Source organism: Amphiura filiformis, chromosome 16 (genome assembly GCF_039555335.1).
Source record: "Amphiura filiformis chromosome 16, Afil_fr2py, whole genome shotgun sequence".
Lineage (NCBI taxonomy): Eukaryota > Metazoa > Echinodermata > Ophiuroidea > Amphilepidida > Amphiuridae > Amphiura > Amphiura filiformis.
Window position 1 is genome coordinate 58,743,314 of NC_092643.1, and position 16,350 is coordinate 58,759,663.

A 16,350-nucleotide genomic window follows, 5' to 3' on the forward strand; every position below is an offset into this window, starting at 1 on the left:
GCTAGCGGTAATGGGCTATTCAATTTTTTACAGGGAAATCGACAGATAAAGTTAAAATTGTGTTCTGTTTTCAAATTAAAAGAAGATACTGTGATGTAAATTGAATTTAAAATTGGGAATATCCCTCGGTTCCAAAGCACAATGTTTAGATATTTCAAAATAACTGATGCGCAGTCATTAACCTCTAGCAATGTTCTGGAGGCCTTGAATTCAGTGGGTCATTAATAGAATTGAGGGCATGATCCATTGTTTATGTCCAAAAGTTTTGTCCATTTTCCTCCTCCCACGAAAAATCATGCATAGCATAGAGTAAAAATATTACTAATACATATATTTAAGCAGTGTAAACTGTGAATGCATTTTTTGAATCAATCCAAATGTCAAAGTTCATGAGCAATGCATTGGCTACACTATTTGGAAGTTTAGCGACAATGGTGTATGTATGTGTTGATGATGCGTAATGTTATGTATTTGGCATCATATAGAAAACTCCACAATGTAAACATAATTTGATCAAAGTATTCTTTGATGTTTTGTTTTTCCTTATGATAGGTATCCTGTTTCAATCGACCTTTCTAGTTTGTTTCTATTTTTCTTTCTTTTTTCTTTCTTTCTTTTCCGTGAAATATGAACAAGCGTTGGGTTACTCCTTGGTGCTATCTTCAGTCGATAGCATTATTGATGAAATTGAAGTCATGGATTATGAATGGCTATGCTATAAACAAAGGTTGGTAATACAATTCATATCTAGTTCACATGATAAACTGTTGTCATTTAACTTTTAAAGACTATGGAAATTACGTATCTTGTGTTTTGGAATAAACAGGATATCAAAAGCAATGATTTAACCTTCTCCTCTCCCTACCAATCAATGTTCAAACTCTTTAAAAACTGCTGAAGACATTGGCATTTCTCAACATATCAGCAATGTTGGAGGGTCTCATGGACCTGATGACAACACTACTTTGTCCAACATAGGGGTGTAGATTTCAAATGGAGTCACCTGTTCAGGTAACCCCATTCGAAATTCATATTCCCTGTGTGGAAGATTAAGGTAATGTCTTCCATAGGGGGTGTATGGATTTCAACTGAAAAAGTCCAATTTAACAACCTTTCCTTTCTGTAACTTGCCTGTTAAAGTGTACACTGAAATTAGGAACAAATAAAATCACAAGATACCAGTAAAATCAAATAATATTTGTACAATTTATTCATATACAGCCTACTTGTCATTTTAGTACAATATTAGTAAATGTAATTTAATTTTCCTGGTAGAACATTTTATGATAAAGATTTCAGTAATATAAATCTTTTCCTTGAGTGTGATTGCATTATGAAACAGATCCTCTCTTTTAGACAGGTAATTTTTTTACAAAAAAATAACATGGCAGATACAGCATTTTTACTTACTGCAAGTTTGTACTTACTAATATATCACATTGGAGGAATTTATCAGATGTAAGCATCTGATCCACTTTCCCAGGAAACTGACTTGGTACATGCGTTTGTGCAACAGTTGTTTTGTTTCCCCTATATACAAATCGTCACAGTCAGAGGGTTGTCCTTTGGGTGCATAAGTTTCTGCTTCAGCGTATTGCAGGGTTTCGGGAATACAGGAATGTTAGGTTTCCCGAAAATATGTATAGGATAGTAATGTTCCTTCGGCCAGTGCTCCTTGTGGTGACAGAATCCTAAGTTTTCGGTTCCGGTGTCTCACAGGGTTTGATGAAATGGACGAAATATTAGTAAGTAAAGACTTATCAAGACTTGTCAAGCAAAAATTAACCATTTGATTTGCTGCTCCCAAAGTAAAAGGCAATATCTGATATTCAGTGGGTGTGGCTTGTGAAGAGAATACATTGCTGGTAGAAGTATGAGTTGTCGAGACTTTAAATGTGTCAAATGTTCTTTTCACCTTTTCACAACTGTATGCGACCTGCTCCCTCAAAATTAGTGTAAAGTCGCAAGTTGATAGTTTCGAGACCTAGCTACTGCTACTGAGGAGTTGTTTGACAAACTCCTGTACAAGCCAGTAGTATGTCTTTGTGAATAGCATAGCCCAAAGATATGCCACTGGCTTGCAGAATGCCCCATCCACAAAGGACATATTTCTGGCATGCAGAATGCCCCATTCACATAGGACATATTTCTGGCGTGCAGAATGCCCCATTCACAAAGGATTGTACTATGTGCGCATCAAATAAAGAACATCAACTCAGCACCCAGGTCTTGAAACTACCAACTGGCAACTTAACACTCATTACGTGGTAGCATGTCATGTATGTGGTACAATCTGACCCAACCAGTGTATTATTCCTGAAATTCTTAAAACGACATATCGATAATAATCAATAAATCAACTATCCAATAATATTATCCAAGTTGCCAATAATGACAAAAATGTATCGAAAAATCAGAAAAAGGGACTGAAATTGAGCTCCATACGTCGCTGAAAGTGGCTGGCGCATTTGTGAGTCCAAATGGCATAGCGCTGCATACGTCGCTGAAAGGTGGCTGGTGCATTTGTGAGTCCCAATGGCATAGCTCTCCATAAGTCACTGGAAGGTGGCTGGTGTATTTGTGAGTCCAAATGGCATGATGCATCCTGTTACATAGGTATGGGTTTTGTCATAATAAATTTATGGATGAATGCAGAAGATATGAGTAAAATTGATTTATCGATATCGAGTGGCCAATATTAATTTTTAATTTTTAATATTAATTCCCCAGCATAAAACCTATCTGTACTAGTCCCATCTTACTGTGATCACATGTTATAATTTAGATTTCTCGCTAAAGAATGCCATGATGGCCTGTATGCATTCCTCTGATGTCCACCTCTCAACCAGTAGTGTACACTCTGCCTTGTTCACTTTGTACAATGTGTCTCTCTCTACCTCACGGATCAGGTTCTTGGATAACCTCATAGACTGTGAAATAATCAAAGAAGTTGATAAACATTAGGACATCAAAGAAAATAAATGCTAAGAAAAGTTGGGTAATGGTGAATCCAACGGACAAGGACACAAAATACATCAAGGATCAATAAATGATACAAGAGGATACCTTGAATATGAACAACAGGAAACACGACAACAAGCTGTGTTTTTACTCTATGAAGGCAAGTTCACTACAAGTTTGCTACCGAGTTCTATTTGAACTTGCCTTCAATTTTTTTACTTGAATTTGTTTTTAAACTACAGCATGTAGTTTTCGCTGTTTGATTTTATATTTTGTTGTCTGTCCCTGAAGAAGCGCAGTTTATCTGCTCGAAACGTCGGTTGTTTTGTTGTCTGTTTGGTTTTGTTTGACTGCTATGTGCACATTGATTTTCATCACTTCCAGTGTACTTTTGTACTGTTTCCTGACACTTTTGTGGGCTCTGGAATTGGCAATTTTTGGCCATCGAACTTTGCCTGTTTTTGTGCCTACACTGGTTGTTTGGTTTAGTGTGTCTGTTTATATTGCACTTGTTCTAGTGAACTTTTGTATTTCGTTGATCCTTGTTGTGTTTGCAGGCCTTTGAACTGGCAATTTTTGGCTATTTAACTTTGCCTACTTCTTATGCCTACATTTGCTGTTTTTGTCCCCCTGCACACTGTCTAGTCTGCATTTTTTACTTGTTTCCCCACATAAAGTTGGTGTACCTTGCTTTTTTCTTTCCTAAATGATAAGAATATTTGATTTGATTTTCCTCTTATCATGTAATACAGGAGTCAGGACACGATAGAGGATTGAAAAAAATCCCATCATTCTTTCCCATTCTTAGTCATTAAAATATTAGTTTATATAACTAACCACTATTTTCTTTCGCAAAAATGAAATTACTCTCATAAAAACTTGTTTAGTTGTGTGTAATGTGATCACAATCATCACATTTTATGCTCACACCTTAAATGTGACACGATCTGGTCCATGGGGGCCACAGGCCGCAAATTTGAAACTGAGATAAAGGTAAATATACGGATTGAAAAACAAAATAATACATAAGAAAATAGACATCAAAAAACTTCTTAACTTTAGAACCAAGTATGCTAGATCTTGGGGTTTTCAGTAAATGATAGCCTACTGTATGTGTAGTATAATAATTACAGTAACTCAATTTTCAAAAATGTCTCCTTTGGCCCCCATGGACCAGATCGTGTCGCAAATAAGCGCAACTCGATAAGCGTATCCCATGATGATGCGTTCACATCCTCTATTATGTCATAGACGACACTCATGAACCAATGAAATTTAGCGCTTACAAGCTAAACCACACCCACTCACTGACTAAGAATGAATTGCAATGTAATGGCTATTCCGGTTGAAATCCATATACCCTTGTGGAAGACATGACCTTAATCTGCCACATAGGGAGTGTGAATTTAAATGGGTTTACCTGAATGGGTGACTCCATTTTAAATCTTCACCCCCTGTGTTGGAGACTAAGGTCATGTCTTCCATAGGGGATGTATGGATTTCAACTGGAATAACCCAATGAAGCTGCCCTGCATCAAGGAGAACCAGACCAATTTGTGACGGAAATATTGGAGGATATTTTGTGATTTTAGCATCCTCTTTTTATGGTATGGTTCAACAGATATCGACAAAAAAAAGCTTATTTCCAAAATTTCAATTGATCCGGAAATTGCTAAATGCATGAACAAACTGTATGTATTACAGTGCCCCATAGGCCACTGTTTTTCAATTTCGATCTGTCCACAGACGGAAAATAAAATGGACGATGTCTCTGTCAAGCAACCAAATCTGCCAAGAATGCTTATACACACAAATAGTCCTAGGTTTCTGAAGTTAGGGATAAGGCTGTGGATCAAAAAGCACCCCTTTAAGACACTAGAGCATATAAGTAGGTATGCTAGGTGAATTCAAACTTGCCATCAAACTGCATCATTTTACATATCAAATTAAAGCCATTGAGTAAAGAAAGCCAAAACTGAAAACATTTTTGTCATAGCACTTTCCGTAGCAAAGTTACCTCTTGTCAAAGATTGACTTTCATCAAAAAGATTCTGCTAGCAAAATTCCCCAAAACGGCATTTAGGGGTGTTTCTAGATCTTAGTCTCATGGCGATAGCAGCTTTTTTTAATGGAACTGCTATCAAAATCCTCTAAAATTCCATGTGCGACTTGATTATCACCATAAAAAATCATATATTTGTGTCAAGTGAAGTATAGAAAACATATTTATGTAGGTTTCCTTCACCGGCCAGTTTCTCAAAAAATCAAATTTCTATGTAAATATGCATTGTGTTTGGGCCCCGGTCTCGGCGAATTTCGCTGACTAGCAAATGTGTTAACTAAGGTTTGCCTGGGATACCTAATATAAGACACCACTTACATTTCTAGGCAGTTTTGAATACTGTTCAATCCTCTTTTGCACCTCCGCTTTGAACGTTGAATCTGGGAAGACAGCGGTAACGAGTCCATTGTCACATGCCTCTTGCGCTGTTAATTTGCGTCCAAATAATAATACTTCATTAGCCTGAAATGGTTAAGATAAACACCATATTAGTTGGGCATAGCATAAATAAGAAAATTGTCAGGGCATTCAGGCTTTTGAACACTTTCCTGGGTATATTTTTAAGCCAATTCTGAGAAAAATGACTTTTTGATCGCCCTCTTATTATTACAATTATGCATAGCGTATTTTTTAATTAAAATGCAAAATACAAATGAGAGGGTGCTCTGTTAAATAACAACAAAATAAATTTTTCTCAGAATCGTCTGATGTAACCTGTCAATCAAACTCAGAAACGATTTTTTACGATTTATTGTGATGATTGAGAATTCTGCACGCATAGGTAAAACAGCATGGCCTATGGTTAATTTGGAACCTTCAAATATACAAACCGTTTCAAAAGTTAGGTCTTTCTAAAGGAAACTTTCTTTCTTGAAGGCACCATGTCAACAATGCCTAGATAAGTACCGGCATCATTCACCATTTTCTGCCATTACTTCAATGATGGCAACAGATAAATCAACCTTCCTTTTACAAACTATTAACCAATCACATGAAGAAGATCATCAAATACAAACTATTTTCTTTTTCTCTGTATCTGATTATTGTCCCATGTGCAATACTCTTGGACCAAATTGCATAACCTTCATAAAGGAACCCCCTTAAAATATAATTTCCCAGGCACATTATAAAACAATTTGGAGATAAATAATTTTCCTCTATACCTATCAGAGACATTCATGCAAACAGTGAAGTTTGCCTCTTTTGGTGTTTAATCACAAAAATTGTGAACTGAGTGCACAAGTTAAATTTCATATAAACCTATTATTCATTGCTAAAGAACTCTCAAGATCTGGATTGACAATTGGCACCGCCTCTGCAGTATCACACCAATGGGGGTTAGGGTCAGCTGCTAAATACACTGGATTAAATGTTTTTTTAGTCTTTCTTTAAAGGAAGGTGTAGAAGATACACCGAGGGGCGGCAGGGCATTGCAGTTGACAATTGTTTTATGAATTCTTTTAAATCTCAATTCTTGACTTGAGTTGAGATGCTTGTATCTTGCTGAATGTAAGCGGGCGCTCCTTGTTGGAATAATTATGCCATCTATCTGCAGCAGGACATGTATCTCACCATTTCTGATTTTTATACAACTTGATGAGTCGAACAGCCTGTCTTCTGTTTTGAAAAGATTGCCATTCAAGTTGTTGCAGCATAAATTTACACTGGTGTGTCTGCTTTATTCACTCTTGATGTCCAACATCTAGGACATCATACATAATGTTCCTAGGTATGCCAGTAGTTTGCACATGACTTAAAAATTTGCAGTCTCTTACCAACTATTATACTGAATTTTAAAATTAACTGAGAATTCAGTATGTATGTGTGTTAGAGCCATAAATGAGAACATTCCCTTCCCTGCACATCTGAGATGGTTGCCATGGCATAAGAGGCCATCTTAGATGTGCAGTAAAGGTGGATTTAAAACAGGAAATCATTTGAAATGTTTATACGTAATTGTGGTACATTTTCCTTCACTCGCATATCCAAGATGGCTGCCATGGGCTTGAGCCATCATATGTTCCGTGAGCATGGGATTTTTCTGTTGGTGCATTTATGCGCTGTGGGTGAACCTACCTTAGCTGATCCCATTATCTTTGGGAACACGTAGGAGGAGCAGCCTTCAGGACTCTGGCCAAGTGATGAGAATGGAGTGTGGAATGTTGCCTAGTAACAGAACAAGAACATAATAAATCAATTACATTACTGACGTACATGATTTTGATACATTTTAAATCCACGTTTGAATACTGAAACTTCAGGTCCCAAGTTCATAACTTGTACTTTTAATGTAAGCAAAAATCAAACACACACCCAAAAATGTTGTTTTTGTTCAGAGCAATGCATTTAATGATGTTACTTAATAATTAAGGTCCATTCATACTACGCCGCAATTGCTTTGCGGTGTGGTACTTTGCCGATATATCGATTACTTTTTGCCACAACTCAACGCAGCTCATCGCATTTCCAAGTTGAGATGTATTTAATTTAATATTGTGATACCGCAATGCAGTATTCTGCGGTACGATGCAGTGCGGCAACGCATCACAATTGCGGCGTAGTATGAACGGACCTTTAGGCTGTATACTTTCATACACAAAATGTTTTGGCAGGATAATAGTGAGTTGTTAAATATAATATTGCCCATTTTGTTTCATTACACAGCATTTGGTTGTCTCGCTTTTTATTCTGTTCTGTTTTTTTTTTTTTTTTTTTTTTTTTTTTTTTTTTTTTTAATTTGCAATTCAGAATCTCTGAGTTCATCTGAAGTCTTGAATTTTCGATTTCTGTATTTCTGATCATAAAGTATAAGACCAAGTCTATCGTCTCATCTTAATAATGGTAGTGCCGTCAAAAAGCGGTTCTGCGTGCATGACAGCATTTCGATTTTGCTACTTTTACATGCAAGCATTCCGAGAATGGTCCGCATACTTCAAAACTATGCAACCTGAAACACGCCGAGACATCACAACTAATAAAAAAATATGTGACCTGCTACCACGAAATGAGCTTAAAGTTGGTAATTTTGAGACGTCCTGGCTGCTAGCAGCACTGGTGTTCTTTGTTTCAAGCCAATAGTATGTCTGTGTGCCCTTTATGAATGAGGGCACAATGCGCCAATCATGAAGGACATACTACTGACTTGTACAGGTGCGCGGCAAACAAAGAACATCAAATCAGCAGCCAGGAAGTTTCAAAATTACCAACTTAGGACTTTACACTCGTTTCGTGGTAGTAGCTCACATATTTTTTATTGGTTGTGACAGTTGCGTAGTTGTGAAATGTGTGGGCCATGAAGCAGAAATCATTTACATCTGACTTACCTTATCTGTAGCGTAGACGACATCAAACAACCCCATGGTTGTCACGGAAACACCTACAGCCGGACCATTTATTGCACCAATCAGTGGTTTAGGGAAATCTACAAATGCGTTGACAAACTTTCTGCAATGTAAAGAAAGCAGATAGAGAAGTATTAATATTTCAAACTTTATAGTCTGGTTATTTTATCTTTTTCCATTTAGGCCATAAAAATTGTTCTGTGCCCAAGTGTTGTTTACCCAACTGACCCAATTTGTGTGGAATCTTGCGTTTGCATTTTTTTAAAGAAGAAAAATCACTATTGCTTAGCTAAAATGTCTAAAATCCGATCAAATATTCACACTTGAGTAGAAAATATAGCCAACAGTGTGTTTTCCTGTCTTTTACAGTTTTAAGAACATATATTGACTTTTCATTGTAGGTCGACTTGGTATACTGTGCCAAAAAAAGTATCCGAACACTCAAAACAAAAGCCATATCTTAAAGACACTGAAACTAAATTACAAAATAAAGTAGTGGATAGATTTTCCTAACTTCTAGTGATTTAAAAAAAAATCAAGAGCTTTTCAAAAGTGACAAAAGTTTGCACCGACTTTTCCCTCAAAGCACACAGATATTTATCACAGCGGAGTGAGCGTTCATGTGTCAGGCTTTTTGAACCCATAACAATGGGTAGCAGAAATTGCCTTGAAGGAGGAAATCTTCTGTCAGTTATATGTACTTTTTGGCCCTTGAACATGGATAAAGCCTTGTAGGTGCAGACTTTATATTGAAGATGTTGCTTCATCCATGTTCAAGGGCCAAAAGTACATGCAGGAAACACCTCATATTTACTTTTGGCCCTTGAAAATGGATAAAGCCTTGTAGGTGTAGACTTTATATTGAAGGGTTTGCATCATCCATGTTCATGGGCAAAAAGAACATATGAGGTTATTCCCGCCCAGTGACGATATTCTGTTTTCATTCATTTACTATATTTTATAAGTCCAAAAATGCCCACAAATTAAAAACGATTGTTCTATTTTTCATAAATATTGCACATTATGTTTATCAAACACACAGGTATGTCATGCAATAGTTCTCTTATGCAACCTTGCCCTTTAAATTATAAATTATGTGCTTTAACCCCCTGAGCACTACCTGCCAATCTAACATTGCCTCTGATTGGTCAATTACATGATAACTTCACTTTAATCACCAATCAGAATGGAGCTTTGCAAATAATTCACCCCAATTTTTGTGTATGGTTAAATTATTCTAACAATGTTGCTGATTGGGCCAATTGATAATGAAAACTTCATTTTGACCAATCTGCAGGTAGTTCTCATGGGGTTAAAGGTGACTTGTGAACTTACTCAAGAATGACACCTCCTTCTTTGGCCATCTGTTTCATGTTAGATGGGTCAACATTCATGAAATTGTTTAAATCATTACCACTGCAGTAATAATCACCAGTTCCTGAAATTGTAGAGAGAAAAATAGATACAAAATAATTGATAACTTGATATCACTAGAGAGATAGTGGGATGGGGCTTGGGGATTCAAGTATCTGGGTACATTTTTGGATATTTACTAGACAACCAACAAGTACTCTGGCTCACCCAAGGTCCCTTTGTAATATGCTATACTGGGTACACCCATCATATTTAATTATTTTCAGGTATTACATAACTAATACACATTAAAACATTGGCAGCAGATTATGCCTTGCTTTATTATAGGTCTTAAAGTCTAAAATTACCATAATTTGTGTGAAGCCTAGACCCTAAAAGGGCAGATATTAACAAATATAGCTTTTAAAATAATAATTATTATACTGCTACCTATTATGTTCAATGAGATTTCTTTTAATGACATCAGTCTTCTAGATTCCTATACTCCCAGATATTACTATCTTCAGTAGATAGCAGCACCATCTCTGTTAAAAGGTGTATATCAAACCATCTCACCATATACTGTTAACAGGCATTTATCAAACCTTATCTGACCATTGCTATCTTCAGAAGATAGCGGCACCCTCCCATCATATACTGTTGACATGCATATAGTCCGTATACCTTCCTCGAGTCAGTAATTTAGATATTATTTTTTATTGTATCTCTAAACATAATGATGATAAGTATATAAAAGTATACATTTTCAGAAAGGAAATGACACAAGAAATCTATCTAGCATAACATATTCCTTCAAAAACAAGCAGTTTAAAAAAAAATCACACATTTGATTTCACTTTACTGCCTTGAGGAAGCTGTACAGACTATCCTGGGCATTGTTATCTTCAGTAGATGGCAGCACCGTCACACCATATACTATTAACATGCCCATAGTAAACCTGGTTATTGCAATCTTCAGTAGATATCAGCACCCTCCCATCTTATACTGTTAACAAGTATAGCAAACCTGGTCATTGCTATCTTCAGTAGATGGCAGCACCGTTACACCATATACTATTAACATGCCCATAGCAAACCTGGTCATTGCTATCTTCAGTAGATAGCGGCACCCTCATATCATATACTGTTAACATGCATAGCAAACCTGGTCATTGGCTTGCTATCTTCAGTAGATGGAAGCACCCTCGCACCATACACTGTTAACAGGCATATAACAAACCTAGTCACTGCTATCTTCAGTAGATAGCAGCACCCTCCCATCATATACTGTTAACAGGCATATAACAAACCTGGTCACTGCTATCTTCATTAGATAGCAGCAGCTACCTTCAGTAGATAGCAGCACCCTCCTATCATATACTATAAACAGGCATATAACAAACCTGGTCACTGCTATCTTTAGTAGATAGTAACAGCTATCTTCATTAGATAGCAGCAACCTCCCATCATATACTGTTAATAGGCGTATAACAAACCTGGTTACTGCTATCTTCAGTAGATAGCAGCAATGCAGCAGCTATCTTCAGTAGATAGCAGTACTCTGTCACCATATACTGTTAACAGGCATATAGCAAACTTGGTCACTGCCATCTTCAGTAGATAGCAGCACTCTCACACATACCAGGTGCCATTTTGAAGGGACTAAAGTCTGATAAGAGAAATATTGTTTCAAAAAGAATCAGCAAATTTAACATAAATACCTGTCTCAATCTTACCAAAAAATATTTTCCACAAGGGCAGTCACTGCATTCAGTCAATTCAACATTATTTGAACAAAAGTAAGAACTCCGAGTTAAGTTTCTTAGATTAAATATTTTAAACAAAATGCTGATTGTATGATCTAATACCAATGTTTCTTACCTGTCAAAACTGCTACAACTACACTATTATCTTGACCTGCTGTTTCCAATGCTTGGCCTATCTCCTCATAGGTCTGAAAGGCGAAAATGAACAGGTCATTGTAGACAAACAATAATAAACAGATGTATTTACTTATCTGATCAAGTGTAAAAACAAAATAAGTTTGAGCCGCTGATTGTTGTGAATATCTCATAAACAGACACACAAATGATGCTAGGCTTGAATCACAAATATGTATCAGCACAGGGGATGTGTGGCAGAGATGGGGTGCATTTTTAGGCTTTTTATTATAACTTTGGGTCACAAGCCTGGTCTAAAACTTACTTGCTACAAATGCCCTCTAAGCTTCCAATGGCAGTATTAACACAAACACACATTTGGGCTATTGTAGGTGAATTTCAAATGGGGCTACCTGAATGGGCGACTCCATTTGTGTGGGAGATTAAGGTAATTTCTTCCAAAAGGGGGTGTATGGATTTCGACTGGAATAGCACATTACACTTACTTGTAGAGTTAGTGCATTCTTCTTGTGTGGTCTGTTCAACATGATGGTACACACTCCATTCTCAGTTGTAACTTTGATGCCCTCAAAAGCGCCCTCAGTTGCTGCAGTTTCTACTGTGCTCCCACCACCCTCTTTAGCAAGAAGGTCATTGATGAGGTCAACGTATGTTTGCTTGGCGTCATCCTGAAATAGAATTCAATGAACATGATGAAACAAGTCAGGTTGGTAAACATTATTTATGACAGTTTGTCTTATTTGTAATATTGTGAATTACAACATTACTTTGCAAGAAAAATGTCTATTTTGACTTTCAGAACATAATGCCCACTGCCCAGCATAATGTACCATCTTGTGACTTGAATTTGAGAATGTCTTTTCACAATATTTACATTGGTATGGTTTCTCTTTGGTGTGAATCCTTTCATGCAACTGACATGGTGATTTGCATTTGTGCATGATGGATCAAATGCTGAAGGCACCCACATAAGGCCTGTACCTACATGGGGGCCATGTGAAGTCACAGGAACAACCTCAATACCAAAGTATACTTTTTGTGCCAAAGAATAAAAAATCTGCTGCTCAGGAACCAGTTTCAGATTGCCATAGAGCATACCGTATTGAGAAAATTATGTTGTTTGCAATGCAAGACATTGTGGGGTGCCTCTGTAGTTTCACTTATGATGCTCTTGCAATCTTTGGACAGTCTGCTTTCAAACTCTTCACAACCTTAAAACTTACGTATATTAAAAACTAAGATGCAAATTCAACAAAGCAACTAGTAGTTGCTTCTGGAACAAAAAAATACTCATTACTCATTACCCAATAACGAAGTATAAATTAAAATTGAGTGGTCCAATTCCAACAATTTATGGTGTTTTCTGTCTCACATTAAAGACCCATTCAGTGATTTGCTCATCTGGACGATCGGTAAAAATCATCAAAATTCAGATTTTGGTACCTTTATCATTGTAACTAGGCGGTTACCCGTATTTGGCGGTTCTCGGCTGTCGCGATTACCTGGCTGATGGTGACTGTACCCACCATGTTTTATGCCCATAGGACAGTTTTTACTAATTTGACCTCAAATGACCCATTGTGACCTCGAAATGACCTTCCAAAATGTGGCTCTAAATGTTAACTGTACCCACCACGTTTCATGCCCATACGACAGTTTTTAGTAATTTGACCTTGGATGACCCCAAAATGACCGTCAAAAAATTTGACTCTAAAAGTTGACTGTACCCACCAAGTTTCATGCCCATACAACATTTTTTACTATTTTGACCTCAGATGACCTTGAGTGATCTTGGCCCACTTACCGAAACAAACTTGTTCTGTCTGAGGTCCAGATGCACCCACCCACCAAGTTTGAAGAACGTCGACCCCTAGTCTCCGAGAAAATAGGCGGAAAACAGTTTTACTAATTTGACCTCAGATGACCCCTGGGTGACCTTGACCCACTAACCAATACAAACTTGTTCCGTCTTGGGTCAAGATGCACCTACCCACCAAGTTGCATGCCCATATGACGGTTTTTACTAATTTGACCCCTAGATGACCTCTGGTGACCTTGACCCACTAACCAATACAAACTTGTTCTGTCCCGGGTCAAGACGCACCCACCCATCAAGTTTGAGTAACGTGCGACCCCCAGTCTCTGAGAAAAACAGTTTTTACTAATTTGACCCCTGGATGACCTCGGGTGACCTTGACCCACTAACCAATACAAACTTGATCTGTATGGGGTCAACATGCACCCACCCACCAAGTTTGAGGAACGTGCGACCCCTAGTCTCCGAGAAAATAGGCGGACAGATAGATAGACAGATAGACGATGCGTATTATTATATAGATAGATGTGCTAACAGAGCCTGCTAGTGGTTCAGCCAAAAAATAAGGCATTTACATGCATCTGTAAATTTATATACGGTACCGATTGTATATAAATTAGCTACATGTATTTGAATGGGGCTTCAACTTTGTCAATGCTGCTGTTTTCTTCGTTTTTTGCCAAATGTTTCATTTCAAAAATACCAAATGACAATTTGAATGACTTATTCGTCACTTTTAAGCAATTTATAAACAATTTTATTTTTTTTACATTTGCGCTGGGATCACTGAATGGGACTTTATGACCCATCACCTAAATATTCTGTTTTGAGATACATTGGTCCAGTGATTTGGATTCTAAAAGCAAAAATATGCATCGCAGCAGTCCATGGAACAGTACATATTTTCCTATGTGGTAACCACTGAATTATCATACTGTTGTTCATACCACCTACACAAAACACATTCCATGCCAAAAATTTCAATGGGGTTATGAGAAAATATATGAGCTTTCACCTTACAACCATAATCTGCATTTTGATGGAGATAAAGTGCAGGGATGAGGCTGTCCATCTGGTCACACAGCTTTTATATTTACCATGTAATTTTCATTGGTCTTGATTTCGGCCGTGACAAAAATATATCAAAAGCAGGATCATTTATACAGATGATTTTTAAAAGCCAACAGTGCTAACACGTTTACCAGTTAAATTTGACATATCTTTATTTATTGTACTGCTTTAATTCATTACAAACAATATACAAGGTTTATAACCCTGGTTTATACCCATTTGAATAATGCAATATTTGATTGTCTTAAAGTCAGCAAGTAATGTGACTGAAACCTTTTTGTTTATAACCAAAAGAGGAAAAGAGCACCAACACGGACTTAAGGGATTGGATAGCAACGTTTGCAAAGTATTTTTTGTGGGACCTGAGAGCACATCAGACACACCAAATTGCATTCTGAATTCCTCGCATTCAGAATGCAATTTGATGTATCTGATGTGCTCTCAAGTCCCACAAAAAATACTGTGCCAACGTTGCTATCTGATCCCTTAAGAAAAATACTGAAACATGGATATACAAGTCTTTCAATGATCTACTATGAGCGGAGCTTTTGCTCAGAAATTGACAAACAAGGATACATTTTAAAGCTTTGTCTTTAGCTTTTACATAATTTCTAAATGATTCTCTTATACATCAAGTACTTTCTTGAAACATGCATTAAATTATCTATTCAATGGAACAAAAAAATTGTATTTTGCATCATAATTATATTATTGTATCATATAAAAATTGTACCATTATCATTACCCCCGTCCCCTGTATTTTTGCATCATTGCTACTCAAAGTAAATAAGTTATCCTATTAAGTAAAATGAGACAATATCCCTCAAATCGAAAGTAATTTAAATTAAATTTCAACACCACATGTTTATTTTGCTTACCGGGAGTGCTTTTGAGGAACTTCCTTGTCCTCAGAGGATGTTGTTAGCTCTGATGTTTTTCTTGGAAATGGCTAGAGATCAACCTGATGAGGTGACATCAAACTTGATGATGTCACCGAAATCGGAAAAGTCCTACCTCTGGTGCCGCTGGGTTTGATCAGGTTGGTCTCTAGCTGTTTCGAAGAAAAACATGATCAGAGCTAACAACATCGGCTGATGATGAGGAAGTTCCTCGAAAGCTCTCCCAGTAAAGTAGTGTTGAAGTTGATTTTAAATTACTTTTAGTTTATTACCACTACATATGAATCTGCATCATCATATCCTAAAGTTGTTTTTGAAGTAGTCAAATTTAGCATTTAAATTTTGCTTCTATTTTTTTACAACTATACTTTTATAGTTACAACTTGAACACTCTACATTTAATTAACAAAAACAAAAACAATTTATATAGCGCATAATAACCAAAGTTTCCAAGCATTTTGAGAGAGAAAAAAGGCCATAGCAAAGAAAAATTATCAAATTATTATATGGTACATATTGAATCTTAGTAAGTCTTAAGAATACTTTAAAACATAGTAAACATTGAACACACTGCAGTCAAATGAAATATTCTTTCTCATAGGGCTGAAGTTTCAAAATTGACTTTGTCCAGATTTTGCTTAAAGCCTTAATGTACGATTTCCGTCAAATTTTAATTTTTTAATTCTTTATTCAAAATGCTGAAAAATATTAGTAATAACTGCCGGGAAGGGTTGCTGTCCATTTTAAGTTTAAATAACAAGGTAAAGTGAAAGAAATCCCACTGGTTATTTTGGCCATTTAACATGCAGTTCTATGGGAGGACATATTATCATAATTTTTAAATTATGATAATCAAACTTTGCTCTGTTGACCTACAAAGACAATAAATTTGGGCCGATTCCATTTAGGTGCAAGTTGGGACATGTGTAAATATTACAAATATGCA

The 16,350-nt window shown here is 36.6% G+C and overlaps 1 protein-coding gene across 2 annotated transcripts in view; it reads right to left on the reverse strand.

Annotated features, from left to right (window-relative positions):
- Positions 1-1,187: 1,187 nt before the first annotated feature.
- The window catches only part of LOC140136267 (enoyl-CoA delta isomerase 2-like), a 35,650-nt gene continuing 20,487 nt past the window's right edge, over positions 1,188-16,350 (reverse strand). Inside the window, exons 4-11 of one of the 2 annotated variants that reach the window (XR_011856635.1) lie at positions 12,104-12,286; positions 11,599-11,671; positions 9,700-9,802; positions 8,347-8,467; positions 7,100-7,189; positions 5,342-5,485; positions 1,385-2,930; positions 1,188-1,345 (exon numbers count right to left, since the gene is read on the reverse strand). Coding sequence is in view for 1 of the 2 variants with exons in the window: in XM_072157990.1 (XP_072014091.1) it covers positions 2,775-2,930; positions 5,342-5,485; positions 7,100-7,189; positions 8,347-8,467; positions 9,700-9,802; positions 11,599-11,671; positions 12,104-12,286 (870 nt within the window). In the remaining variant the exon portion in view is untranslated. Of the gene's footprint in view, positions 2,931-5,341; positions 5,486-7,099; positions 7,190-8,346; positions 8,468-9,699; positions 9,803-11,598; positions 11,672-12,103; positions 12,287-16,350 lie in introns of both variants that reach the window. The other variant, XM_072157990.1, reaches the window with a different exon arrangement.